Consider the following 27,805-nt stretch of genomic DNA (forward strand, 5'->3'; position numbering starts at 1 on the left):
TGATCCCTTCCTCCTTGGCCTCCCCAGTGCCCCTCAGAGGAGCTGTGATTCTCTGAGCCTGACCACCAGTGTGGAGAAAGGACTGAAGAGGAATTTGGGGTGGGTGAGGTGAAGGCAGGCAAGTCTTACCTGGCAGGTCTCTGCTGCATATTGAAGTTGGGAGGTGGGAGATTTTTACACAAAACACCAAGGAAGAGATGCATTCACATAACTTGCTAGTGTGGGTGTAATGAGCAGAGAAGTGTAAAATAAATAGCTAAATCATTCTCAGCTGGGATTGTTAGTGAGGTAGAAATGTGGGTTCCTGAAGAAGAAGATGAAGCAGTAAAACAATGCAAACTGTCTTTTTATTTAACAGGCCCAATGATCCAGCTACTGAATTGTATTAATACCTTATCCCGCTTGTCATTAAATTAATTCTCTCAACATACATTTTTCCAAAATCATTAATATGGTGGAAAAAGTACCTATAAATGTTGTAAAGCAAACTACCAACTCCCTAACACTTAAGGAGACCCTTTAGAAATAACAAAAGAGCCAACATCTGTCAAAAGGATTAGGAATTGCTTTTTCGTTAATAAAGACTCTCAGAACATTTTACCCCCTATTGCGTGTCTGCTGGAATTCCTCTTCTCCCCGGAATTAAATTTGATCATCAGTAGCCTCATCTCTTAGTATTTTGGCTCTTGTTGCTAGTAGGATTTAATTTATGTTTAAATCCCTGTGGATTTGATTTTGAATAGGAAGGGAACAGTGATTCTGATTGCCTGAAGCAGCATCATCTATCTGACATATCATCACTCTTCAACTGATACAAGACCTTGATTTCAAAGTAGGAGTTTTGATGTAGACATAGGGGTTGCCAAGATTCTATAACACGCAGTTTAGCTGCTGCCACTGTGCACTCAGACTCTATTACTTAAGCAGATTCCTCTAAGGCCCTCATTTTTGACTCCAGATATAGACATCAATGGCTATAAATCTCTAAGGGTTGAGAGTTAGGATTTACTGGTCACATCACTTTACTGGTGCACCTTATAAGCCCCACACCGTGTACCTGATGTTGATGGAGAGAACTTGTCATTTTACTACCTTCAGAGTAAACAAACCAACAACTCAGATTGGGAAGAATCTTGAAAAATACCTTGCACAAAGTGCTCATTTCATATTTATGAAATATTTTATTAATGATAATAAGATGAGCTTTTTTTTTTAGGTATCCTCACAGTATTTATCAGACTCTTAAGGGTCCGAAGATGAGTCAAATTGTCAAATGCCCGTTTCCTCCCAAAGTCCTGAGGGAGGTCCTCTGTTTCTTTCTGGTACTTCCTTTTAAAGAGCTTAATCTTCATGGAGGTGGGGTGCTCTTACTGACCGGAGTGACGTGCTGGGCGCACTGACAATAGGGGATAACGCTTCAATGTAAATGCAGAAAAGTTAATTCAATACTCAGTCTGTAGTCCACACTCCACACTCTTTGGGAGAATCTCAGACACGCAAGCTCAACTATAAAATTATCAGAACGAGTATTTTTAGGGATGGAGGTGTTCTAAATTATCACCCAAAGATAAACACTATCAAATGTAAATAAAGGAAATATTTATGGGCAAGGATGAATCTACAAGGGTCTGCTGTCTTAAAATCTTTAATAAAGGAAGTTTTAAATTTAATTAGCTGCCATCTCTAAAGACAGATGAATGGTCAACCTGAATCTCTAAAATTCATTATCTTAAAATTTAGTAATTGAAATCCAGAGACCATCACAGAATTAGTTAAACTTTCTCTAGAAATAATTTTGACATCATTTTGAGAGTATGATTTGACTCACACAGAAGAGAAAGGGTTGGATCTTATTTGTACTCATTTGGCTTATTACTTAGAAGTTACCGTAAGTTATTTCATTAAGTCTAAATGCCACCAGTCATAAGAAGCACCATCATTTTATATTCCAATAAGAAAGAAATTCATTGCCAGTTAAAATATGAAGTAATTTTTTTAAACCGCATTGATTACGAGATGTCTCCTGACTGCAGAAATGATAAAATGTGAAAAAATGTGTGTGGTAGGCAGAATGAAGGCCCCCAAACATGTCCACATCCTGATTCCCAGAACCCATGAATATGTTAGGTATTCATACACACGAATATACGCAGATGGAATTGAGGTTGCTAATCAGAAGATGAGGAGGTTATCTTGGATTGTAATCACAATGTAATCACAGGGGTCCTTGAACTGGAAGACAGAGGCAGAAGAGTCAGAGGGAGATATGATTACAGAAGAACATCAGAGAGGAGCAAGATTGCTGGCTTTGAAGATGGAGTAAGGGACTATGAGTCAGGAAATGTGGGTGACCTCTAGAAGCTAGAAAAGGCAAGGAAAGAAATTCTCCTCTAGAGCCTCCATAAAAGAATGCAGCCCTGCTGACACCCTGATCTTAGCCCAGCTCTCTGTCTTGGACTTCTAACCCACAGAATTGAAAAGGTTAAATAAATCTGTGATGGTTCAAGCCACCAAGTTTGTATAATTTGTTATGGCAGGGACAGGAAGCTAATACAATGGACATCATAGACTCCATGAATATAACTTGTACAAATTTGAAGTTATAATATTTGTATTTTACTAGATATATAAATTCATGAGACTTTCAATTATTATTCATAAATAAGCAATTTTAGACAAGCCTGAAAAGTTTAATTATGCACGCCTCTGTCATAGGGGACAATCTTCATTAGGATGTATAAATTCAGATAAATATGTCCAGAAACCAACCTCACTCCTCAACAGTCCACTTCATGTCTCTGATGTTTTGCTCACTCCTATTACAGACGTGGAGAAGCAAATCTTTATAATGGGACAAAATAACACCTATGCATTCATCATCCTTGATCTAGCTAAAAAATCAGAATATACCTGAGTATTAAAACCTCTCAAACCAGACCAGAAATTAGTTTATAGTCAGTGAACCTTTATCATGCAATGGAATGAAAAATGTTAATTCGTATTTATTTGGCTTCAAAATTTTTGAAACATTAAATTCTTTGTGTTAGCCCTCTGTCCAGCACATAATACATTCATTTGATACAGATGTATAGCTTGCAACTGTACTACCTAAATCCAAAGCTGAATTTCTAAAAATAAAACAAAATAAACAAATTCATCATGAAGTAATCCTCAGCACCAACTATACCACACTCTAAATCCCAGATCTCATAATCTCACGTAAAAACCTTGACATTAAACAAATGAGTCCAACATTTTTCAGGCAGGTTGGAAATGTCACCTCATGTGTGTGCAGTGAGCTATCCATCAGAGGCCACATTACTCTGAATACAAAATAGATGACCGAGGCACTTGGTTTGGAGCAACGGCTCAGCAAACCATTAAAAAAATTATTATTTTGTTATTCTTGTGCCATTATCCTTCCCTCCAGTTTCACAATTCCAGGATCTTAATCGTAGCTGGTCCAAGATCTTGGTTTTTCTGGCCAATGGTTTTTTCTTTTTCTTTGTTTCTTTTATCCTTGCTGTCTTCTTATACAAAATGCACTTTGCCCAAGCCTTTCTCTTATCTCCTTCAAACCGAATGTCAGTGTTTCCAGCTTCTGGGATCAAGAAGCAAATATTTATTAAGGTGAAACAGAGATTTAAGGCAATATTTTGTACCTTAATATTCATCTGGCTTGGCTTAGCTTCTGCCTGTCAAATAAAATAATGAATAAATGAACCCACCTCCCATTTATTAACAGAATCATTCTGGAGGCTTTTACTTTTTGGAGCATTTATTGATAAGACTCTTTATGTAGCCAGTATGGGGCTTCAGACATATATCTGCATAGTCACTGATGCTGTGCTTTGTCTTCCGATCCTTATTTCATCACCCTAAAACCTCACCACCCTTTCACAGAAATTGCTGCTCACACTTTCAGTGGAAGCAAATTGCTTGGGTGGTCTTGACAGCAAATGACTATGAGCTAATAAATTACTCTATTACTGCTATTAGCCTGATTACTGGGAGTGCTACTTATTTTATAGAATTAAAATGTTTCTGCCTTCCAAAAAAACCAAAAGAAATTTACAGATGTTTTTAGTTGTCTTCAAGAAGGTTATAATGCAAGCCACATTATTTCCTCTTTTTTTCATTAAAGTCTAGTTAGTTTACAATGTTGTGTCAATTTCTGGTGTATAGCATAATGTTTCATAATACATATATACACATATTTTTTCATATTCTTTTTCATTATAGGTTACTATAAATTTCCTCTTACAGATGATGGGATTTGTTTTCTAGAAGTCATCATAATTAATATTGAAACTTGAGTTCCCCATCTTTTACAGTATTATTCTATCTGCTAAAACAAATACATTAAATTTAAAATACTGCTTTGTTATATTTAAATTTTTTTTTTAGATTTTATCTTTAAAATCTGCTTGTCAATGGTCAATGAAAATATGACATACATGGGCAGAATAGCATTGCACATCAGCAAATTTCAGAATATATGAAAATCATGTTTTATTTTTGTTGTAAAATCAAAATCATGGTCTTTAAATATGAATTTATTCATCTTTCTTCTATTAATATAGTTGTTGACTAAAAAACGGCCAAGCTTATAAAATTCATAAATTAAAAAATATTCTTTTAAAATCAAAACTTTTGTCTGAGGCTAAACCATCTCCCTGGAATTGAGTGAAAAAGGAGAATAGGTGGAAAAGATGTCTGCAGAGCCAACTTGATCCACAAATTTATCCACTAAAGATCAGTTAAAGATAATTTACTCAAAGGAGAGAAATTTGGGCCCTGATTCCAAGACAATTTACTCTGATTTTAAATTAAATTCTAACAACCTTGATTATTTAGTTTCTAAGTCTATGACTCATTGAAAGTAAAATTTCTATAAACAGATTACAGCAAGAAGCAATGGCTGATAGCCTATCAGTAGAGAGACTGAAAAACAAGTGACAATGAAGATAAGTCCCATGTAATCTAGGGGCTGAAGCTAGCACATTTCAACCTCCCCCGGTAGGGCTGAGGGGGTCCTGGCATTACAGCACGACATAGTCTTGCACTGGAGCTCAGAGCTGAAACTGGAGTCTGGTCCAGACATGATCACTTATCTAAGTGCGCTTGAGGTAGTAGCTGAGTCTTACATCCACCAAATGGGAAGAATTAGTTCTGCCTTGTGTATTCTATCAGTGCTATAGGTTGGTAAGACTAAATGAGATCCTGTGTGTATTAGTCAGGTTACTGATTCAGCTGCATGTGAATAAAGGTTGCATTTCTTAGCCTCTCTTGCAGCTGGGTGTGGCCCTAGACCTAACTTCTGGCCACTGTGGTAGAGAGCAGGCAGGTGGGTGGTGACCAATCCTCGACTGTGAGGACGATGGCAACAAGACTAAAGGGGCCTAGATTCTTGTGACTGCTTCAGAAGAACAGATACACTCAGCTCAGACGTTTCTACAAAAGAAACAATTTCTATTGTGTTTAAATGCCTTCAATTCACCTGCATGTGGTGTGTTTCTATCACACTGAATCAGAATGACAAATGCCCTGAACATCCCAGTGGGACCTGTTATGAGATGTTTGAAGAATAAGAAAAATATTGATGATTCTTAAGCTTAAGAATTAGATTCTTAACTCTCCACATACAAGTAAGAATTCTCATGAGGATTTGCATTTTTCTTTGGAGATCATAGTAGGAAACAAGGATTTTAGAACCCGTGGACTGACTACACAGTTCTCCAAATTCTCTAGGGCAGGTTAGAATATGTTTATAAGGAGGAACTGATGAAATGGAGGCTTAGTGGGCCAGGCCTAGGACCGGCCCAATATTAGCACAAACTCCTTCCCTCCATCCCCCACCACCCATAATGGTTCTTGGGAAATCAGTTCTTTCCTCTGAGTAGGGAAACAGTGGCGCACGGACGATCAGAGAGCAGAGGAAGGGCAAGATTTTTCATTTCCCCTAAACACCACTTCTACAATGTTGCCTCTTGTTACCATGGTTACCACAGGACTTTTGAATTAATTTCTACAGAAACAGCAATAGTGGATGCCCAGAAGCATAGCATTTACCCAGGTGCTTTCATTAATAATAGGAAATACAGGCCACCTGCTAAATACACACCATGGGGTAGTCTTGTCTTTCAACATTTACTTCTGATTGTGTGCCACAAATTGAAGACATAGAACTGGGGGCACAATGAAAAGAATGGGGGGAAATGCAGCTTTACTAGGGAATTTAATATTCCTCTACTAGGGCTGTGGAATATCTAACCATCAGTGTAGCATCTTTACAATACTGGTTACTAGCAAGGCCCTAAAAGCCAGGTTCCAAATAATTCATTAAGGGGAAAATATGGAATAAATTCTGTAAGATAAATGTTTTGTTCCAGTTTCCAGATTTTTATAGCTCTTTCATTTGACAAACCTGTTTGGAGTGTCTGACCCACATCCAGCCATCCAAGGAAAGTACCCTAAGCTCTGAAGTTAGTGAACTATTCTTTATAATTTTCTATATTCTTGCCACAGAATCAGTAATGGATTAATAGATTGCACTCTCATATCTAAGTAAGGATTTAAAAAATAAGACGCCTCACACAATACATAGGAAGAATTCAATTTTTTAGTGGAAAGGTTCTAAAAAAAAGACTGTAGATAAGGAACAAGGTTTTTCTGTTGCGATAATAGAAAGGAAAAAGAAGCCTCACCTCTGGAAACTTTTAAAAATTCATATTTAATATGAAATCAGAATTACTTTTTTGAGGTTATTGAGGTTTCAACTCATTTTTTCTTACAGACTATTGAATAGCTCTTACTTTCATTTAAGAAAGAATCGTTCTCTTTTCAAAATGTATTTGCATTTTGCACGAAGTGTTTGCTCTTGAAAAACCCTTCACTCTAAATTGCTCTATAATATTGCTAAGTGACACTATGAAATATGCACAAAATCTGATGACTTGATAGAGAGCCATGTACAGCGTAGAGAAAGCAGAGGTGGCAAATCTTTTCTAATTAGTACCTCTGGCCCACAAGGAAAAGCAGCTTAACTCAGATTTAGGATTTTTTTTTCAGTATTTTTGAATTTTAGAAAAAGAAAGAAATTTAAAAGACAAGTGAATAATAAAAAGGCAGACAACTCAATGGAAGAGTGGGCAAATTACTTAGCTAACTCCACATAAAAGAGGACATTAAAATGACCAGAAAATATATGAAAATGTTCTCACTACCACTGGCTATCACAACACTGTCATGCCGCTATATACCTACCAGGAAGGCTAAAATGAAAACGCAATTAACAGCAGCACGTGTTAATGCTGAGTTTATGCACATACAGGCCTAGGACCCAGCAGGTCCCCTCCTAGGGCAAAAACAGTAGAACAGTCACATGTGTGCACCAAAGACATGCACTATAATGTTTATGCACTACTCATAATAGCCAAAACCTGCAAACTGCCCAAATGCCCACCAATGGTAGAATGGATGAATTGTGGAATATTCCTAAAATGGAATACTACAAAACAATGAGAATGAGTGATTTAAAACTGCACGGAACAATATGAATGAATCCAACAGTCATAAAGATAAGCAAAAGAAGCCATGCTGGAGTGCATGCTGAAATACAAAACCAGGCACAAATCATATGCTGTTAGAAGCTAGGACACTTGTTACTCTTGGCATGGGCAAGTAGGGCTGTTGGTTGGAAGGGGGCAAAAGGAGGGCTTCCGGGGGGCTGACAGTTTTCTTGATTTAGTGCTATCTACACAGGTGTGATCAGTTTGTGGAAATTCTTTGAGTTGTACATTCATGATTTCTGCACTAAAAATTTCTGTAAATTTTTTTTTTTTTTTGCAGCTGCAGGCTTAAATAATTTTAGAAATAATTTTAGACAACTTGCAATCTGGCTCTTCCTCTGATCTGACTTAAAGCAAAATAACTAACAATGAGCAGTGGTGTACTGGAGCTGGCTTGTTCTGACTCTCCCCAACTCCAAGGTCAGTGCTTTCATGTCAGGGTAGCTTGAGGTCAGCCATGGCAAACGCTGCAAATCAGGGCTTTACATTATTTTCCAGCATGTCACTGAATCACAGCAATGACCACCACAACAAAAACCAAATATCAATTTCTTCTGCATAAATAATAATTGCTTGAAATTGAAGCAATTTGGCATCTAAAATGAACACATATGACTCCACTTAGAAGATCAGCACCAAACTGGCTCCTGCCCTGAGATAAGGAACTCCAGGCCAGGTTCACATCAAGACTCAATCTTCAGGATACCCTACTTCAAAATGATACCTGCACCCCAATGTTCATAGCGGTGCTATTTACAAAAGCCAAGACATGGAGACAGCCTAAATGTCCATCAGCAGATGACTGGATAAAGAAGATGTGGTATATTTATACAATGGAATACTATTCAGCCATGAAAACTGACAACATAATGCCATTTGCAGCAACATGGATGTTTCTGGAGAATGTCATTCTAAGTGAAGTAAGCCAGAAAGAGAAAGAAAAATACCATATGAGATCACTCATATGTGGAATCTAAAACAAACAAACAAACAAACAAAAAACATAAATACAAAACAGAAACAGACTCATAGACATGGAATACAAACTTGTGGTTTCCAGGGGGACAGGGGGTTGGGAAGGGACAGACTGGGATTTCAAAATGTAGAAAAGATAAACAAGATTGTACTGTGTAGCACAGGGAAATATATACAGGATCTTCTGGTGGCTCACAGTGAAAGAGAATGTGACATTGGATGTATGTATATTCACTATAACTGAAAAATTGTGCTCTACACTGGAATTTGACACATTATAAAATGACTATAACTCAATAAAAGTTTAAAAAAAAAACTTATAACTTGAAGAATTGAAAAAAAAAAAAAGACTCAATCTTCAAAATCACCATGATAGGGAAGTGAGAAGGCAAAAGCTTATTTATCCATTTTGTTCCCACCTTTTATCTCTCTCAATCAAATCTTACTTCTCACTTTAGGAAGTAAGTAGTCAAAAGCTGCTTTTTTATTCCTTTTTGGCTGCCACCCTCCACCCTGCCGTTTTCTTTCTCTGCAAGGAAGTGACAATGAGTGTCATCTGTAGACAAGGGTCATTACAGGTCCACCAGTCGGTTGTCCCAGCCAGGATAGGGAAGCAGAGGTCAAAGCTGGGCAGCACGTGCTCCCATCTGCCCGCGGAGCTGCCTCTGCCCATTCCACCCTGTACTGGCAGCCTCCCTCTCACCTGGCTCTGGAGCCCCTGGGGCACTTCAAGGCCAGGGTAATATGAGGGGAACGGAAGATGCTACAGTTACCCAGTCCATCTTTTGATTCCCAAATGTTGAAGCCCCAGCTGAGAAACTTGAAACAGTAGGAAAATTGAAGTCTCTTTACAAAGGCACAAGCAGCAGGCAGCAGACAGTTTTATACAGAAAACTCTTGTCAGGAACTGAGCCAGAGAAACATCAATAAATCCAGATTCCAATTAAATTTGGCACTGACGGGGACCCTAGCTCTCATCTAATTTTACATCTTTATTCTATACATAAGAAGCTGGAGGTTCAGAGGAGTCAAGTGGGTTGCCCGAGAGATAGACACAGGATCAGAACAGGGGCCTCTAACTCTGCATCTCCTGCTTTTTCTATTATACTTGGCCTCCACTTTCCTAAATTCCTGATGGACCCCCTCCCCCACTCTTACTCCATGCTAATGTTTCTGAAATTGAGATGTACCTTATAATTCTTTCAAGAATTCTTTTTCTTGTTCATTATTTTTTTCTAGAAAAAGAATTTAAAGCCTTTTATTTACTTGTTGGTGTCCTGGAATCTAGGCAATGTAGATTTACCACAGATATTTACATTTGAAAAATATATACCAAAGATTTCTTTCTAGGAAATGTTTTTGGTACATTTACAATATGATCTTGTTTACAAGAAGTTTGCAGGAATACAAGCAAGCCCACTTGGAGCTGCATTTTGGAAGCACTCCTTAGCAGCTTGCTGCCTGTCAGTCTTTTCTCCATTTCTGCTGTCCTCTTTGAAGTCATGGATTGTATTTCCTCAAACACCCAGAGGTGAGTGAGAGTTAGGAAGCCTTGGAGCCGCCACTGAGGAAGAGCAAATGGCAAAGTGGATGGCTGGACTGTCCAAACTCTCAAGCCTTTGGGGAAGGGGTTGGATCTATCTGAATTTCTCATGGCTCCTGTCCTGCTTCTGACTAACCCAATGTGCTGGTTAATTTCATGTGTCAACTTGACTGGATCACAGACGTTTGGCTACACATTATTTCTGGGAGTGTCTGTGAGGATGTTTCAGGATGAGATTAGCATGTGGACTGGTAGACCGGGTAAAGCAGACTGCCCTTCCCAGTGTGAGCAGGCATCATCCAACCCACTGGGGGCCTGAACAGAACACAAAGGTGGAGGAAGGGAGAATGTGCTCTCTGTGACTGACTGTTGAGCAGGGGCACTGTTCTCCTGCCCTCAGATTGGGAATTACACCATCAACTTCCCTGGTTCTAAGGCCTTCAGACTCAGAGTGAACTACACCGCCAGCCTGTCTGTGTCTCCAGCTTACAGACGGCAGATCATGGGACTTCTCAGCCTCCAACTCGGTGAGCCAGTTTCTTAAAATAAGACATATACATATATAACAATATTATTTCCTGTCCTATTTAACAGGTAACAATAGCTCACATTAATCATCACATTTTCTGACGAGGTTCTGTTCCAAGGGCTTTGTATCTACCATTCCTTTCATCCTCATGACAATCCTTGGAGATTGCTCTGATTACTATCTCCATTTTACAGATAAGAAAAGCAAGGCACAGAGAAGTCAACTAACTTACCCAAATTCACACAGATAAATGGTAGAAAATCTAGGGTTTAAACCCAGGTAGTCTGCTTCAAGGCCCATGTTCTTAACCCCTCCATTGTGTTGCCTGAATAAGAGCAGATGAAGGAACAGAACTTAGCTTTGCTGGCGCTATACCAGTAAGCTGCTCAATACCGTGTAGGCAGTTCCACCATAACATTATCTGAAAAGGCCTCTTCAGCTGGGCTCTAGTCTTTTGGCTTGAACTCTCATTTTAGCGCTTGCTATAAAAGGGCTTAACCAGACACTAGTTTTACATTCTGCCATGCTCATTCTATTTCCTGTTTCTCCTGATTGTTTTATTGTCTGTTTCCCGAATTCCTGCTGTGCATCTCAGATTCTTCTAGCTTACATATAGTGTCAAAATGCTTGTCATCATTTGCTCTCAGCCAACAAGGCATTGATGTGGCAACTTCACAGTGGCATACACGATAACTGCTTTTAGGAGTGAGGTGTAAGGACTCTCATGTTTCCTGGAGGTGACATGGTGTCTTCGATAGGGTATTTCAGGGTTTGAGGTATGGTGATCATGAGCTTCAGACTTAAGTCCTGGCCCTCAGCCTCAGCTTCAACATGCATGAAGCCCTCCTGGCTCAATTCTAATGATGACCACTGTTAAATCAAAGAAATTGTTCATGGTGGAAAAGACACTGATATGAAATCACATCTCATAGCACAGTTCACACAGCAAATCCTGTTCTAGCAACAGCTGTTCCATGACCTTGGTTTTTTTTTTTTAACATTCACTGAGAGTTTACTGTGTTCTAGGCCAACACAGTTCAACAGAAATACAATGTAAGCCATACACGTTATTTTTAAACATTGTGGTAGCTACATTTTAAAAAGTAAAAAAGAAACAGTTAAAACTAATTTCAATAATATGTTTTATTTAACCTAAACATATCTAAAATATCATTTCAATCTAACATATCCAAAAAATTATAATTTCAATATTTTAAAATTCTTGATGAGACATTTTACATTCTCTTATTTTTTATTCCAGGTCTTCAAAATCCAGTGTGTATTTTCTATCAACAAAACATCTCCATTTGGAGTAGCAACATTTAGAAGCTCAGTAATCACACGTGACCTTGGTTTTAATACATTACAAGAACAAGTTCTTCTCAGAGGTGCTTGGGAATTAAAATGGTTACACACCATTATCTGTGTAACCATTATCCAGTCCTCTTTCTGGGCGTATAAAGGTGCTTATCTGATCAAAGTGGAAATCTCCCTCACTGTATGAATTTCCCCAGTCGAGCAACTGAATATACCTGGAGCTCAGTGGTGACTAAAGAGCCAGTGGCCTCACGCTACACCATCAGTACCCTGAACTTGATTCATCGACAGTAAGGCCCTGACTCAGTCCACACTGGGCCTCAGGGAAGTTACATTGAGGATGAAGCTCTGAACACTGATCATCTAAATTCCTTAACATGGCCAGGGTGATTAAAGAACAGTAGGACATGAAGGAACATAGAGGGTTTGTTAGACCACTGATAAATATGATTTAATCTCTGAAGAAAACCATGAGATATGAACAAATACTACATGAAATCAATTTTCATATCTAATATTTATGCAAATTTTGTACCAATCCCTTCAGATATACTAACTAAAGAATTTCTCTAAAAACACTGTTATTTTTTTGATGGCTGTATCTCACAATAATAACCTTTTGTATCTACAGGTTTTAGAAAACTTAATAATTGACCATCACCCAGAAGCCTTCATAACATGCAAATTAAATAATATAAATAGTAAATTCATGACTTTATTCTCACAAAAGTAAATAGAATACCTAAAGGAGTCAAACTATAATATAATTGAACTATTTGGCTCCACTCAGAAGAGAATAATTGACCAGTTTTGGGCCAGCCTCCAAACTGGGTAATAATCTTCTGTCTCCTAATTCATTCCTTTCCAGTTTTACAGAAGAAATTTATAAATTATTCTTTACTTTCTACCTTCAACGTAAACAGAGCTTCCAGGTTCCACTAAATATCTGCCATATTTCATTTCAGTAGTGGCTGGCTCTATGTCAATGGAGTCTGTGTTTGTATTTAGTTAAATCATTTTATGGCATGTTTCAAAGGAAAAGTGTCATGTGAGTTCATTTTTATACAACCCAGATGTATATGTTGTAAGCTTATTTTTACATTACAGGTGATCAGCCAAGTACATTACAGTAATCTATTGCTGGAATCAGTGCCAGCTCTGAAGCTGCTGCCCACGTGGTATGAGCTGAGGAGCTGTCAGCACTGGGACCTTTGCTGGGAAAGGAGCCAGAACTGGGAAAGCCAGTGTCAGGTTGGAGGCTGAAGCTGCACAAGCTGGATGGGCTGGGCAGAGAGACACCCAGAAGTTGCTAGTCAAGGGTCTGGAGCTGGAAAAGAAGACTGGACCCACAGTGGTCAGAGCAAGCCATGGAGATGACCAGGAAGGAAGGCATACCCTGGAACCACAGCTAGGTTAGCAGACAGGTAGGCAGAAACCAGGAGATTCACAGCAGGAGGGGAGGAGAAGAGTAGAGAGGGCTGGCAGTAGTAAGGTGCCAACAGAGCTGGGAACTAGTGTAGCAGAAGTGGGAGAGGAGAAACAGAAGACTCTTGCTTCATTTCATCAACTCCTTCTGAGCATTTGCCTAGGGCGGGAGCCAATCAGGGGACAGCCATGCTGCAATGCAGCACTTCTCTCTGCGTGAGGGACAAAGGAAAGCCTGTTGTCTATACATTCTTCCTTTTCCAGCCTTTATGCTGAAACTCCTACCACTAGATTGAAACTTTGAGCAAAGGCACTGTCTACTGAAGGCCAATGTTAAAAAAAAGAATATCTTGTCTATAAAGAAGGAACATTATTCAATAGTATAGACATACATAACTTGCCCTTAAAGAGAGAACAACAAGGTAAACTTTGATAGTTGCAGTCACAGAATATGGGGGAAAACCCTGAGATTATGGTTGTCCAGGGGCACAAGGGAGCCTCCAAAAGAGAGAATAGGTGTTTCAGTTGAGCTTCACACACATGCACGTGCACACACACACACACACACAGAAGCAACTGAAAACAGGTCCATGGATGTTCAGAATTCTTAATATAAGTTCTAAGAAATCAAAGGTGTTTTTTTGATAACACATACTATATGATTTTGGTAATTTACTGAAGTTTTCTGGGATTTATTTCTCTGACTTTTGAGGGAGTTGAGCAAATGATCTCAAATACCCAGTATCCCAGTACTATCAGTTTATGACTCAAATACTGGGGTAGGACGCACCACTCTGACACCCTGAGGTTACTTTTTTGAATACCACAACGGTAAGCCGCAAGTAACAGAAAGCACAGCACCATGAGGAACTTTACAATATTGCACTGAAGTGAACTCTACTATCGAAGTCAGGAGAAGTGGAACTTGAGGTAAGGAGGAGGCACAGCCATCATATTTGGGGACTTTGATAACTAAATTATTTCCTCCTCCTGCTTTTGGATTTTCCCATGTTACATATTTGTCATAGGCCAGTCCTGGTAGGGCTTAACCAAGCTCTGCCTCAGAACTGGCTGATAGAGGTAACTGGGCCAGGAAGTAGCAGTAGGTTCTGGTGGGCCAGTCCTGACAAAATTTTTCTCACATTCAGCTCTGTGTCTGTTTTTTATTTTATGTGTGTCTGAGAGATGAAGGGCTCACATCTATGTCCCTTTCGTTAAAAAATTGAACAAGTATTAGAATATATAAAGAACTCTTACAACTCAATGATGAAAGAGAAGCAACCCAATTTAAAAATGGGTAAAGGCTCTAAATAGACATTTCTTTAAAAGAGGTATAAAGATAGCCAATATACACATGGAAAGATGTTCAACAGCACTAGTCATTAGGTAGTTACAAATTAAAACCACAATGAGACACCCCTTCACATCAGCTAGGATGGCTCTAGTCAAAAAGCCAGACAATAATAAGTGTTGGTGAGGATATGGAGAAATTGGAACCCTCATACATTGCTGGTAAGAATGTAAGATAATGTAGCTTCTTCGGAAAATAAGAATCAAAGATATTCTCACTGCCAGAAGCATTAATTTTCTCTTTGGCTTGATGGCATTTTAAAAATTAATATAAAACGTTTGTGTTGATTTGACAATTAATACCAATCTTTAGTAATATGTTTTGTGCCTACATAACAGGACCTTACTATCAATTCAAACTCTTCCACAAAAATCTCTATATGCAGTGACCAGAGCAATCCTTCCTAGTTCAGGGGAAAAGGTGCTATTTTTGAACAGAAAGAGAATGGTAGTTACACCGTACACTTGCTTATCATGCTTGTTGAAGCCAGCCTGGAAATTCAGTGCTCATAGAAGCTTCTATATTCCATATATCTTGTTCCTCAAAGCAAGATGTAGAGACAATTTGATTTAATTCTGAATAATATTTTAGTTCCACCAGTGGCAGATTTGCTTCCATAATGGCAGAAGGTAGCCAGAAAACATGAGTTGAATGTAAACATCAAGCTTCTTCATACTGCATTGACTGAGTGCTGAAAGCTGTTTATCATATTTTCTTGCTAGGTCTTGACCAGATGATTGATGGGCAGTAAAATCAATAACAACTGCTTGTTAGAAGCACCACGGATTTATCTGTGCCATGTAAGATTTATTAGATTGGATGGAAGTCCAATTCTACATTTGATTTTACGTGACTAATGCTCCTGGGATAACATTTCATAGCTAGGTGGGGGGTGGCATAGAATAAGTGACACCACTATCAAGTTCATAAATTGGTGTGTCTGGGTGATGGCATAAATATCACCAGCAGCACTGTGTAACGGACTACACATATTGATAGCAAAATCAGCTGTTGATTACTTGCACTGATGCAAAGAAATTAAAGTACAGGTGATCAAAAGTGGTAGATTATGTTATAGAGTCATTTCACTTTGGCTTTGGGTCAGTTATAATTACAACTGAATCTGTGTATATTTGACCTTCAGGCATTTGTTCCCTACAAAATCAAAAAGCCTGTTATGAAGACCTGCCTTAGTTAGAATCCCCTGTATTGACATTCACTTCTCTCTGCAACTGGCTTTGTTCAGAGACTAGATAATGTCTTAGACTAATGCACAGCAGAGGTCAGAGCAGCAAGGTCCTCTCGCAGGCTTTTCCTGGAGCATGGGAGAGAGTGATAAGTGTTTGGTGTCAGTTGCTTCTTAAAATGCAAAATGCAAGCAAAGTAATAGTAAAGAGAGGATGAAAGAAAACCTCAATACAGCCAAATTGATGCTATCTGGCCGGAAAGTCAGCTTCACATGAATAAATCAGCAGTAGAAGAGGATTAACCCTTTATGTGTACTGGCTAATGACAGAAAGTGGCTATTCCCATTGAACTAAAGGACAATGTTCAGCTTTCTAATTCAAAAGCTAATTCTTTAAGGAATAGTTTCTTCTTTGACCAGAACTATATTAGTATAAAACACACAGTTCTGGTTCTGTACAAGGCTTATGGAAAACAATTTTATCTGGCTGCGCTTTAATCCATTCTTAAACAATAGGCTTTTCCAGGCCATATATTTCTTTTTATATTTTGGGTAAAAGGCAGGTCAAATCTTTTCTTGAACAGGAACATACATTTAATTTTTTCAACCATCTCAGCAAAGGACACAAGAAAAAACTGAAATAAACATAGAGTTAATACCCACTTACAGATTTGAACATATTTTTATGTTTTCCAGGATAGACTTATAAATGTCTTACATCTATAGAAATAAAGATATTTAAAATGTTCCCCTAAATCTACTTATTCTTTTGTATCATTTCTGTCTGTAAATTTTAAGATGACTATTTTGTTGGGAGAGAGACAATGAATCCATGGCTAAGCTGATAGAACCCTACTGCCTATCTGTCGCTTGCTTGGTTCTGATGAGGAGGCAGAGGTGATCTGGTCAGCCTAGTACACTTCACTGATCTGGTCTATGGAATCCTCAACATACTTATCTGACCCTTTCCCTCCATCTTGCATTTTCCTCTTTAAATTTATTTTGTCACAAGGAAACTTAGGAGACAAATGGCTTTTAATTTCCCAGTAATTTTCATACATGAGAACTAAAAGATCTCATTTATTTGTTATGTCATTATAATGCATAAGACCATAAAACCGTGCTTTGCAGGTCATATGTTTCCTGTGATTATCAGAAGGTAGGACAGAACAGCAGTTCCACATAGGAGATCTGGAGTCAGACAGCCTGGATTCAAACCCAGGCTTTGCCACTTACAACCAGTACAACTTTATAACCTTTCTGTGCCCTGGTTTTCTCATAGGAAGATGTGTGGATTCTGAAGATTAAATGAGAAGGTGCCTAGAAAGGACTTAGTACAGTATCTGGCACAGAGTGAGTGCTCAGAAATGTTTTTAACAAAAAGCATGAAATACAGGTTTTCAAATTTAATTATTACTGTCAGGCTCATATAAGAAACTTAAAATAATGGGATATGTTACTAATTCTTAATCTTCTTCTTACTGATTCTCTTTTTCAGTAAACAAATCTTCTTGTTTGTTGGTTGGTTTTCAATTTTTGTTATTGAGGTATAATCAGTTTACAATGTTGTGTTAACTTCTGGTGTACAGCACAATGCTTCAGTCATACATGACTATACATATATTCATTTTCATATTCTTTTTTACTGTAAGCTACTACAAGATATTGAATATATTTCTCTGTGCTATACAGTATAAACTTGTTTATCCATCTTATATATATTAGTCAGTATCTGCAAATCTCGAACTCCCAGTTTATTCCTTCCCACCCCCTTCTCCCCTGGTAACCATAGTTTGTTTTCTATGTCTGTGAGTCTGTTTCTAAACAAACCTTTTAAAAACATCTTCTAAGTGCAGAAATGGGGGAAATAGAGACATACAAGAAACAGTCTATGACTTTGAGTTACTAGGGTCCAGTGGAAGATTCTAAAATATGTAATTTTAATATAGTGGGAGGATGTTCAGTGTGAGAACACAGAGATGGGAGCAATGGAGGGAGAGCGGATAGAAGCTAGGACAGAGTTTGGGACCACGCTGTGAAAGGGAAGGGGACTGAAATGACTGGATCTGTTTCAGACATTTAGGTACAAGAGGGAATCAAAACCGTGGTGCAGACAGGTCTCTGGAGACAGGTGTATTGAGGACAGAAAAGTCGGTGATGTTTCTTTACTCATGACTAGAAATTCAAGGCAAGTTTTCTTGCTCTTTAAGCTTAAAATGAATCAGCTAAAATGAAGAAAACTTTTCTATAGTTAAGGAAAAAAAGTATCTGCAATTAAACCCAGCTGGGGTGGGGGTGCTGCTGGTGCAGGAGGGACCCTGCTGGAGCGGGGAGCAGGAGCAGCACGCAGGCTCTGGCTGGCAGGCTGGCCTTGGGCAAGGCTGTGGAGGCTGGTGGGCTGGGCTTGGCAAGCTAAGTCGGGTGACTGGAAGGTCTAGTCTAGTCAAGAAAATGGTAGAGGGCAGGGCTGGTGGATAGGGAGCAGGCTGGTGGGGAGGCTGGCAAGTTGGAAAGTTGGCAGAAATTTGATTTCACAAGCTCCTTGTCCAACCTATTGGCCTTAAACATAACATCACTGTATATGCCAAGTAATTTATTAGAGTTGGTAAAAAAAAAAATTCCCTTAGGCTTCTTTGTAAGCAATCTCTAGATAAGAATAGAGGAAACTAGCCAATAAGCTAGTAAAGATTACACAGTGGTAAATGAATAGATAGTGTTAAATTAAATATTGTATAATTTCTGCTTCATTGAATCAAAACTGCTCTTTTTGTATTTATGGCATCAGAATGCAGTCTTCTAAGTATAGTACTATAGAGACAATACTTAGAATTAATAAGAATTAGTACCTTCAATAACAAAAGTTCATATGTGTTAAATCATATGCTTTTATAAGTCAGGACAGAAAACCAACATAAGCTAGCTGAAGTGAAAAAGAAGGCGGGAGGTTTGTTGACTCACATAGCTGGAAAGGCAGGAGTGGGAAGCTGGCCTCAGTCATGAAGGGTTTCAGGGGCTCAAACAGCATTTCTCAGAATTCTCTGCTTCTTAGCTCTGTATCTCTGTGGGTTGCCTTACGTTCTTCTAATGGAGGAGGAGGAGGAAGAGGCATGGACACAGACAGCTCCTGGCTTTTATTCTAGCTGCAACAAGCCCGGAAGAAGGCAAGCCTCTTCTGTCCCTGACTCAGTATCTAAAACCCTCAGAGAAGGACTCTGATTGGATTGGCTTGTGTCACGTGCTCCTCCTCTGAATTAATAATATTGGACAGAGGGAGAGGTGTGGTGATTGGCCAGGCCTATATCACGTGTTCCCGCCCCAACTTGGACAGGGAAGGCAGAGCACTGGGTTGGCAGCCCCAGCAGAACCAAATGGACTGGGCAGAGGCAGGTATGTGGTGGTGAGAGGAGAAGCACTTAACTAAGTAAGAATAGTACAGAGACCAAAACATTAAAAAAAAAAACAACACTAAACTTCATGGTAACTCTAGCTCTTCTTTCTTCTAACAAATAGATGAAATTATTGAAGTGAAACTATATGGTTTTCTTTCTCCCCATGCCCAACCCAATCACATACTTTAAAAGAGGTACTCAAAGTTAGTGCAATATCATGTTTTGGCACCTTCTGTCCTCCTTCCTCCACTCATACACAAGCAACCTGAGGGACCACTTTGCTGTTAGGTGGCCACGTTCACCAGAATACATAATAGGAGTAGGAACAGCCTCACAAACTGCTTGATGGTGGAGCATTACTGGGGAGAGGAAGCACTGAGCTTCAGCTGTCAGTGTCCTCTACACTGTCTGACTTCTTCATCATCTACTCTGTTGTTTCACTTTTGAAGCAGCTCAACAAATTAGTGCTGCAGTTAAAATGCAGAAGATCCAGGTAAAGCAAAAGGACTTTCTTCTGCACTCAGGATGGCTTCCTCTTAGATTATACAAGAGGTGCTGGTCAGTGCCTCCCTGCCCCTACTGCTCACAGAGGCATTCTGCCCTGGGCTCTCCTCCTGCTGAACAGTGACACTAGGAGCCAGGTTTGTATCAAGTGTCTGTCTGTCAGGGCCAGCACTAGGGTGAGGAGAGTGAGGCACCCTCTTTGGAGCAGAAATTAAAGGGGTGCCAAAAACCTTAGTAATAAACATAAATAATATTTTAATGCAATAAAATATTAAAATTTAATTAAAAAATAAAAATGAATGCCAAAATAAATCCACGATGAACAAAAGATCAAAATCTTAAACAAAGACAGGATCAATATTACTGATTTCCTCTTTTGACTCAGGCTCTAGTATGGCCCCGCTTGGCACTGTTACTGATCTTGTCTTTATTTAAAATGTTGATATTTTGCTCATTATGGATTTTTTGCATCCATCTTTATTTTCCAAGATACTGCCTCACAAGTTTTTTTATCCTGATTACTGAGTTTTTGGTGCCCCTTGATGTTTTTCACCCAAAGTGCCTCACTTGCCTGGCTCTAGTCTTCTGCAACCACCTCACCAGAGGGGTGGGCCTATGACCCAGACAGTCATCTGTAAACTCCTGAATCAATCGGAGCCAATCAAAGCCAATGTTTTCTCTAAACGTGAAAATGTGGCCTAAGAGACACAGAGACACTAGTTAGATGAGAGTGAACACTTGAACTGAAAAGCCATGCTGTACTGGGGCTAGAGGAGTCATGTTGGGCCTTGTGCAGGCCAAGGGAGCCCATCCAGAGAAAGAGAAGTGGCATGAGAGAGTTAGACATGTGCCCGATTGTATGATGTGTTCAAAATATTCTCTGTCCCACTCTGAAAGGCCCTTCCCTGGTGCCTCTCTCTGTTGGAAGAGTGGATTTCCTGCAGCACCGAGGTCAGTCTTGGCCACATGACTTGTTTCAGCCAACGGCATGTAAGCAGAAGTGACATAGCATGTCTGAGGGGAAACTGTAAGTACCATTGAGTGGTTCTGCTTTGCTCCCGTCTCTCTACCATAATTTTGGCATATTCCAAATATGTTCTTTCAGCCTAAGTTCAAGAATAAGAAGAATGTGGAGAAGTGCCGCAGCCAACTCTCAGTGGTCATTAGTGGGAGGAAGAAATTATATGCTGTTGTTGTAATTCACCGAGACTTGGAAATTGTTTGTTATTGCAGCATAACTTAGTCCAAGCTGACTGATACACAGAGAGTGAACTTAAACTCTAGTTTTCAGGTTGTCGTCTCCTTGTGAGTTGATTTTATTTCGCATGAAGTCCTCTGAGATCCCTTACGTGGGTTTCTGTTTCTTACAACCAACAATCCCCGACAAAACTGATTAAAAACAATATTATTTAGAATTATTTTGTTCTTAAACATTTACGATATAACAGGTTCTAGTCTCCTCTGTGCCAGGGTTAAGTTATATGCATACACACACTTTGGAAGGTGTTTAGGTAAGAGAAGTTTAATCTATTATATTCATGGTTAGGGTAATTTTCCCTTGTGCATTATTCTTATTAATCAATGACAGATAGCTGTGACAATTTTCTCATACTTTATGAAAATTGATTTGATCTGAAATTATACTTCATAGCATCTTTTAATGGTATATACAGAAAGAACAATTTCTACTACTTCTGAGTGATAATAATACCTTCATTAGAACATTAGAAAAAAGTCATACCAGTTATCATTTTAGCTTTATTATTCAAAAACAAAATACCTTTGTTTAATATACAAAGGTGTAGTGTTCTGTTCCTTGAGCTTAATTCAACTGACTATTCTCTGAGGATCCATGAGGATATGGCTCATTCTTTTAGGCCACTGTCAAGAGTAGCCTTTGTACTACACCCTGTGCTCTGGAAGGAGCAAGCAAAGTATCCCAAGCTGGGGGATGAGTTTTTTTTTTATGCAGTAACTATTGATTAGTACGATAATAATTTCTGTTTTATGCAAAAACTTTCTATTTTGCCAAACTGAAATTAGTAAGTTATAAACACTTAAGTTATTTTTTTCAAATTATTTCAAAATATTTCCCCAAATATAGTTTTAACTACCTTATGTCCTGTGAGTAGGAAGCACAGAAAGGTTATGAGATTTACTTAAAGTAATAAGTGGCGGCATCATATCAAGAACCCAGATCTCCTGTAATATAGCTCCTTCTATCTTGTCTCAGTACAAAGGGCAACAATTCATTTCTCTGTAACATTCTCCTTAATACCTGTAAGACTGTTTACATTGCACACAGAATGTCTAATTATACTAGAAGTAAACTTTTTAAAAATTTTACAAAACATGAACATATGTTACCCCTTATAATTACCACAGGAATATCTAGAATATATTGTGTTTACTGCTGATATATACATATATATACGTGTATATATATATGTGTATATATACACATATATAATATATATTCTGAACACCACTTTAGTTATATTAAATAACATTTTTGCTACACAAATGTTTGATGAGATGCCACCATACTACAAAGCAGTTAAAAAATTATGGAAAATTTTCCCATAATACTTTGACGATGAAAGCATAATAACTGATGATTTATTTTAAAACGTTTAAATTGCAAATCTTTGTTTTAAAAAAAGAAGGTAAGAGAAATTAACATTCGAGATAAGATTCACAATGAATAGCCAGTGTTTAGGGTAGAAAGATAAAAGAAAATTCTTGCTCAACAGTACAAACACAAAGGAATGGCTACAAATATATTACTGATTCAGTGATTGATAAAATACCAGGAATTCAAGGATAATGTTAGAGTTAGAAATATGAATTACTAAAACTACAAAGTAATAATAATGATTCCAATTGCTTATATGAAAGTGTCTACAGAATCTTTTTTTGGTGTGTCGAGCAATTTTTTATAACAACCTAAGTTCAGTTAAGGAACAGAGCAAGTGCTGATTCTAAATAAAAAGTGTTACCAGCTATCTGTCTTATAAGACAACTTCCTGCATTATTATTTTTCATGGATTTTGAAGGCCACATATATCTGAAAAGTATTTTAATTTGGTCATTTGACAACTAATGAATTTCAACCAGTTGTTTTTAAAACCACTTAAAAGATAAACTTCAGCCACTTTGTCTTGAATGTGTAAGATCGATGACTTAGTGCCTGAGGGAAACATTTATTCACAGGGTTTTCCTTATCACTAGAAATGTCTAAATATTAACGAAAACTTTCAGGTCTAGTGATAACTGGTGTTGATAACTAACTGCCCAAATTTAGGAGAACTACTTAGTGTAATTCTTTGCTGTCCTGTGTTTTGAAGGGCATAGAAATTCCGGCTCATGAGCTTTTTATAAGGATGGAAGATAAATAGATTATATAAGAAAATTGAATGTTAACACATTACCTTATGAAGGAGAGAAGGTGGGGGAGTAATGTTTGTTGTTCTTCTAACAGATAAGTGAATGTTAAAATCTGTCATCCTTCCGCCTTATATTTCTTGGCAGTTTAATAATCTAGATATTGACTGGACAAAATTATGACTATTAACTATTTTGAAAAAATGTGCTGAAGATCAGAGAAGAAATGGTCTTTTCAAAAAATGAACCAATAGTCCCTTCCTAGCCTACTTATGTCATGTCTCAAGGGCTTTAAATCTTCTTTAGCAGACAGCAACCCTGTCCATAACACACTACATACTCACAACGTCCACTACCAATAAAACAAATGGTTTAACATTGCAAATCTGCACAGGGCTTGATAGAGATTTAAAAGTTGCCTTTGGTCTTAATGGATGAAGTATAGGTTCTTCTTCACAGAAAAGTAATGCTGTGGTTTGACCACTGTAATTAGAGTGTGCCTCTAAGTTTTTTTTCCGGACAGGGTGATTAATTTCTTAGTTCCAAGGATAGTTTTGTAGGGCATTTAACATAGGCTATAGTTAGCAGTTTAAGAGTGAAATCATTTATGAAGAAAAAATTGGCCATGAACTAAAAAGTTTTGAAAAAGTTCAAAATTAAATATCATTAAAAATTTTTTAATTAAAGCATTTGAAAATTAGGGGCATGTGCCTAGGGGATTCATATTTGTGTGACTTGTCTCCATCAGTACTAATATGGTTTAATAGGTTATATGCGAGAACACAAATGACTGTAAACATGGATCATGTTCAATTAATATTAAAATTAAAAGTTAGAGCTCCCCCATTACTGAAAATGGTGATGTTTTATTTTTTCTTGCTGTAAATAAAATATCAATGTTTCAGCCTTAACCCCAGGGCCTCTCTCAAAGGCTAGCCTGTCTAGTCTCCAAGGAATGCTGGGAAACCGTGAGAGAGGCACAACTGAGGCCTGAACACCACGTCTACCACCCCACCTCATCCTTGGGCTTGCAACTCAATGATGTGAAGAAAACCTCCCTGTGATAGTCCTGAACCCCTGCACTGTGCTTTGCACCTCCAATTAAGTGGATTATTTAAAAAGTGGAAGTCAAATTCATGTACATCTCCTCAAGAGTAGTTTCCTTTCTTCTAAGCAGTGTGGGCAATAACATTATAAAGATTTTCCTCATGAAGTTTATTTTCATGTAAGTGTGTTGGGGGAGTAATATATAAATACAAAAGTAACATGACAATTAAAATATATAGCATGCCAGTCAGTGATAAGAAAAAGCAGGGAGGGAACTAAGAGGATCAGAAAGGTCTCACTGCAAGGGTGACATCTGAGCAACGATCTGAAGGAGACGAGAGATTGAACTATTCAGATATAGGTTATTGGTCTCAGCCTGAAGGAGCATCAAATGCAAAGGCCCTGGGACCAGAAGGGGCCTGCATTGGTTGAGGAACGGCAAGAGAGGCATTGTGGCTGAAGCAGAGGTAATGGGAGGAAACGAGGTTCATGAGGCCAAAGGGGAACAGGTCATGTAAGGTCCTGGTAGACCATCTTAAGGACCATCTAAGAAAAGTGGGGGACAATTGGAGCATTTTGAACAGAGGAATGGCATGACTTAACATGTTGTTAAAGGCACTGTTCTTGAAGCTAGCTTTGGCAGAGGCACCATCAAAAGAGATCAGAAAGATAAATTTGGAAACAGGTGTCTCAAAGTTTGCACAGACAACTACTGACAGGCGAAAAGGGTTGAATCCTGGTTAAATGTGTGTGTGGGTAATCGGCAGGAGGGGTTTCCCCTGGGAGACGGGACGATGCACCTGCTTAGCTTTCGGGCCTCGACCGCTCTGAAACCGCCAGTCCTGCCGCTCCAGTCCAGATCCCCTCCGGGAGGGTCAGGGCCACAGCCTTCAGGCCGTGTTGCCATGGCGACTACAGGATTCCCTTTTCCCCCCGCCTTCCCACTCCCGACTCGTTTGCCTCCTGAGCGCAAAGCACCCAGACCTGCATCCTTTCCGGCGCGGACACAGGGTCTGGGCCAGCTCCGACTCATCTGTATTCCGCTCTCGGCTTTGTCCCCACCCCGCCGCGACTCCAAGCTCCAGCCTATCCAGCAGCTCCAATTCCCAGCGGTCTGCGCCGCCCAACCGCCCCCACCTCCTCCTAGGGGACCGCGGCCAGAGCCTTACAACCTGCCCGGAGCGTCCCAGGCGGCCCTGAGCACGGCCGCGGGTCCTCCCAGTCACGCATTGCTTTACCGCACGCTGGTGGCGGCCTACAGCTGCACATTCGCGGCGGGTAGGGGGCGCCCTGCGCCAGGTGACACCCAGGGGAGACCCGCTCTACGCATCCTCGCAACAACTCTCTGGAGATGTTCAACTCCCCTGTGCACCGTTTAAGGTCCCTCTGCGCTTCCTGCAATGCACCAGACGGGGGAAGCAGATATTGGAGGCACCTGCACTGCGCCCCGGCTGGGATGCAGTGTGCTCAAAAGAAGGGGAACGAATACTGCAAAACCGGATGACTGGAGGCGAGGGGAGTTCGGGTGGGTTTTCTTAGGACTCACCTTGTGCAGTTTCCACATGGCCCCCAGAGCTTTGACTTCGTGGCTGGAGTGTTTGCCCTCCTCCAAGCACTGGTAGCACACTGGCATCTTGCATTGTACGCAGTACATGCTGTGATTCTCCAGCTCGTGGTCTGTGCAGGTGGAGACCTTGCGCGGGCTCAGCCGCCGGCTCACGCGGCCCTGGGCCGGGGGCACCAGGCGGTGCTTGGCCAAGGGCCCCCGGGGCGGGTGGCAGCGCAGGCGGCACGGATCACAGTAGAAGACATCGCACTGTTCGCACATGACGGTGGCTTCCTTGGGCGCCTTCTCGCAGAGCTGGCACTTAAGGGCCGCCGCTTTGCTCTGCTGGTAGCGGTCAATTACCCCTTCCAGGACGCGGTTCTTGGGGAAGCCGCGAAGTCCCCGGTCATCCAGGATGAGGCTGCGGTGGCACTGGGGGCAGGTGATACAGGAGTTGCGGGGCACCGGGGCCAAGGCCGGTGACAGGTGGGTGGGCGGTGGCGGCATAGCAGGGGGGAACACACGGACACCGTTGGGGGACTTCTGGCACGGGGTAGTCGGAGCGCTGGCGAAACCCCCGTAGGAGCCATAGCCGCTGTCCGCCTCGCTGTACAGGCTCATCTTGTCCAGGTCCAGATAGTCATAGTCAGAGACCCCGGAGCCCGAGGCCCGTCGGCTCTGAGGGGACTCCGACTCTGGGGTCTGCACCAGGATGTTGCGGGCGCACGCCTGACATATATTGTGAGAGCAGGGCAGGATGATGGGCTCCCGATAGAAGGAGCCGCATACGGGGCATTTTAACTCTTCTTCCATCTCTTCCATGGGGACCGGGCTGGGAGCGAAGCAGCGGCAGCTGCAACGGGTGCCTGAGGTGACGAGGTGGCCGAGAGGTCTGTCGGGTCCAGCACCTTGGCCAGCAGCGGCGGCAGTGGCAGTGGCGGTGGCGCCTTCCCGCGTCGCCTAGGCGCCGACTCCCTGTGAAGCGCTCTCTCTGTGAGCCACCGAACCGCGGCGCCGCGCGCCAGCCCAGGACCACCCCCTCCTGCTCCCCTCGTCCCGCCCCGGCCTGTAAACAGCGACCTATTGGACGGCGGTAGGGAGAAGGGAAATCTCATTGGCCACACGCCCCGTCCTTCTCCTCTCCTCTGCAGGCCGCAGGGGGTTTAGTGAGGATGAGGGGAATCTTCGCTCCCGGCTGCATGATCTCGGGAGGGGGCCGGCGTGCGGAGGCGAGGGCACCGGGAAGGAGGAATTAGGCGGGTGACTCATCCCTCGCCCCGCTTCCTTCCGACCTCCGGCGCAGTTACCCAAGAGCGGGGCGTGAGAAACCCCTCCCCGCGGCGAGGGGGCTGGCGCTTGTCGCCGGCGTCCGCCTTTGGCTTGCAGCTATGGCCTCCGCGCCGGCCTCCCCTCAGCGAGAGCTGCGCCGCTCGGAGACCTCCCTTCTTCCGCCGCTGGCGCCTCACTAGGGCCTGGGTTTCCGCGAGGCCGCCGGGCGGCTCTCCCTCTCAGGAGCCCGCCGAAGCCGGCCCCTGGCCATCCCGCATCCCGGGTGTCCGACGGCGCAGGCCGTGAGCCCTGGTGGGGGTCTCTCCGTTTCTTTCCCCTTCAGTTCCTGACGTCTGAAAGGGGACGGATAATCGATTTCCTAGTGTTGCCATTAGATTTAAACTAGGTGACCGATGTAAAGCCTCGGTATATGAGTTAAAATCTTTGTCCCCTTCATTTCACGCCTTCAGTTCAGCCTCGGCGCAGCGGCTCTGCACCGTGCGGTGTGAACGTGCTTCTGTATCTACCCTCTTCACGTCAAACAGCCTCTGCCCCTCGTCGACCCCCCGCCCCCCCCACCCCCCTCCACCCCCCTCCACCCCAAGCTGTGTTCCCACAGGCTCCCAGCACCTGGCTGAGCTTTCACAAGGCCCCCAGAACCTTTGGTTTACTTGAGGCAGAAATGGGTTGTCTATTCTCTGAGTGCCCAAGGTTTAGTAAACTATCTCTAGATGAATCACGTTGTCACTGCACAGTCTCAACGAGTGAC

At 41.0% G+C, this 27,805-nt stretch overlaps 1 protein-coding gene across 7 annotated transcripts in view; it reads right to left on the minus strand.

Annotated features, from left to right (window-relative positions):
* TRIM9 (tripartite motif containing 9) overlaps positions 1-26,778 on the minus strand; it is a 103,808-nt gene extending 77,030 nt beyond the window's left edge. For 6 of the 7 annotated variants that reach the window (XM_064485951.1, XM_064485954.1, XM_064485952.1 and 3 more), the window contains exon 1: positions 25,768-26,694. In XM_064485951.1, the coding sequence (XP_064342021.1) occupies positions 25,768-26,589 (822 nt within the window). In that variant the 5' untranslated portion in view covers positions 26,590-26,694. Of the gene's footprint in view, positions 1-25,767 lie in introns of all 7 variants that reach the window. The other variant, XM_010982910.3, reaches the window with a different exon arrangement.
* Positions 26,779-27,805: the final 1,027 nt, after the last annotated feature.

This window comes from Camelus dromedarius, chromosome 5 (genome assembly GCF_036321535.1).
Source record: "Camelus dromedarius isolate mCamDro1 chromosome 5, mCamDro1.pat, whole genome shotgun sequence".
In the NCBI taxonomy this organism is placed as follows: domain Eukaryota; kingdom Metazoa; phylum Chordata; class Mammalia; order Artiodactyla; family Camelidae; genus Camelus; species Camelus dromedarius.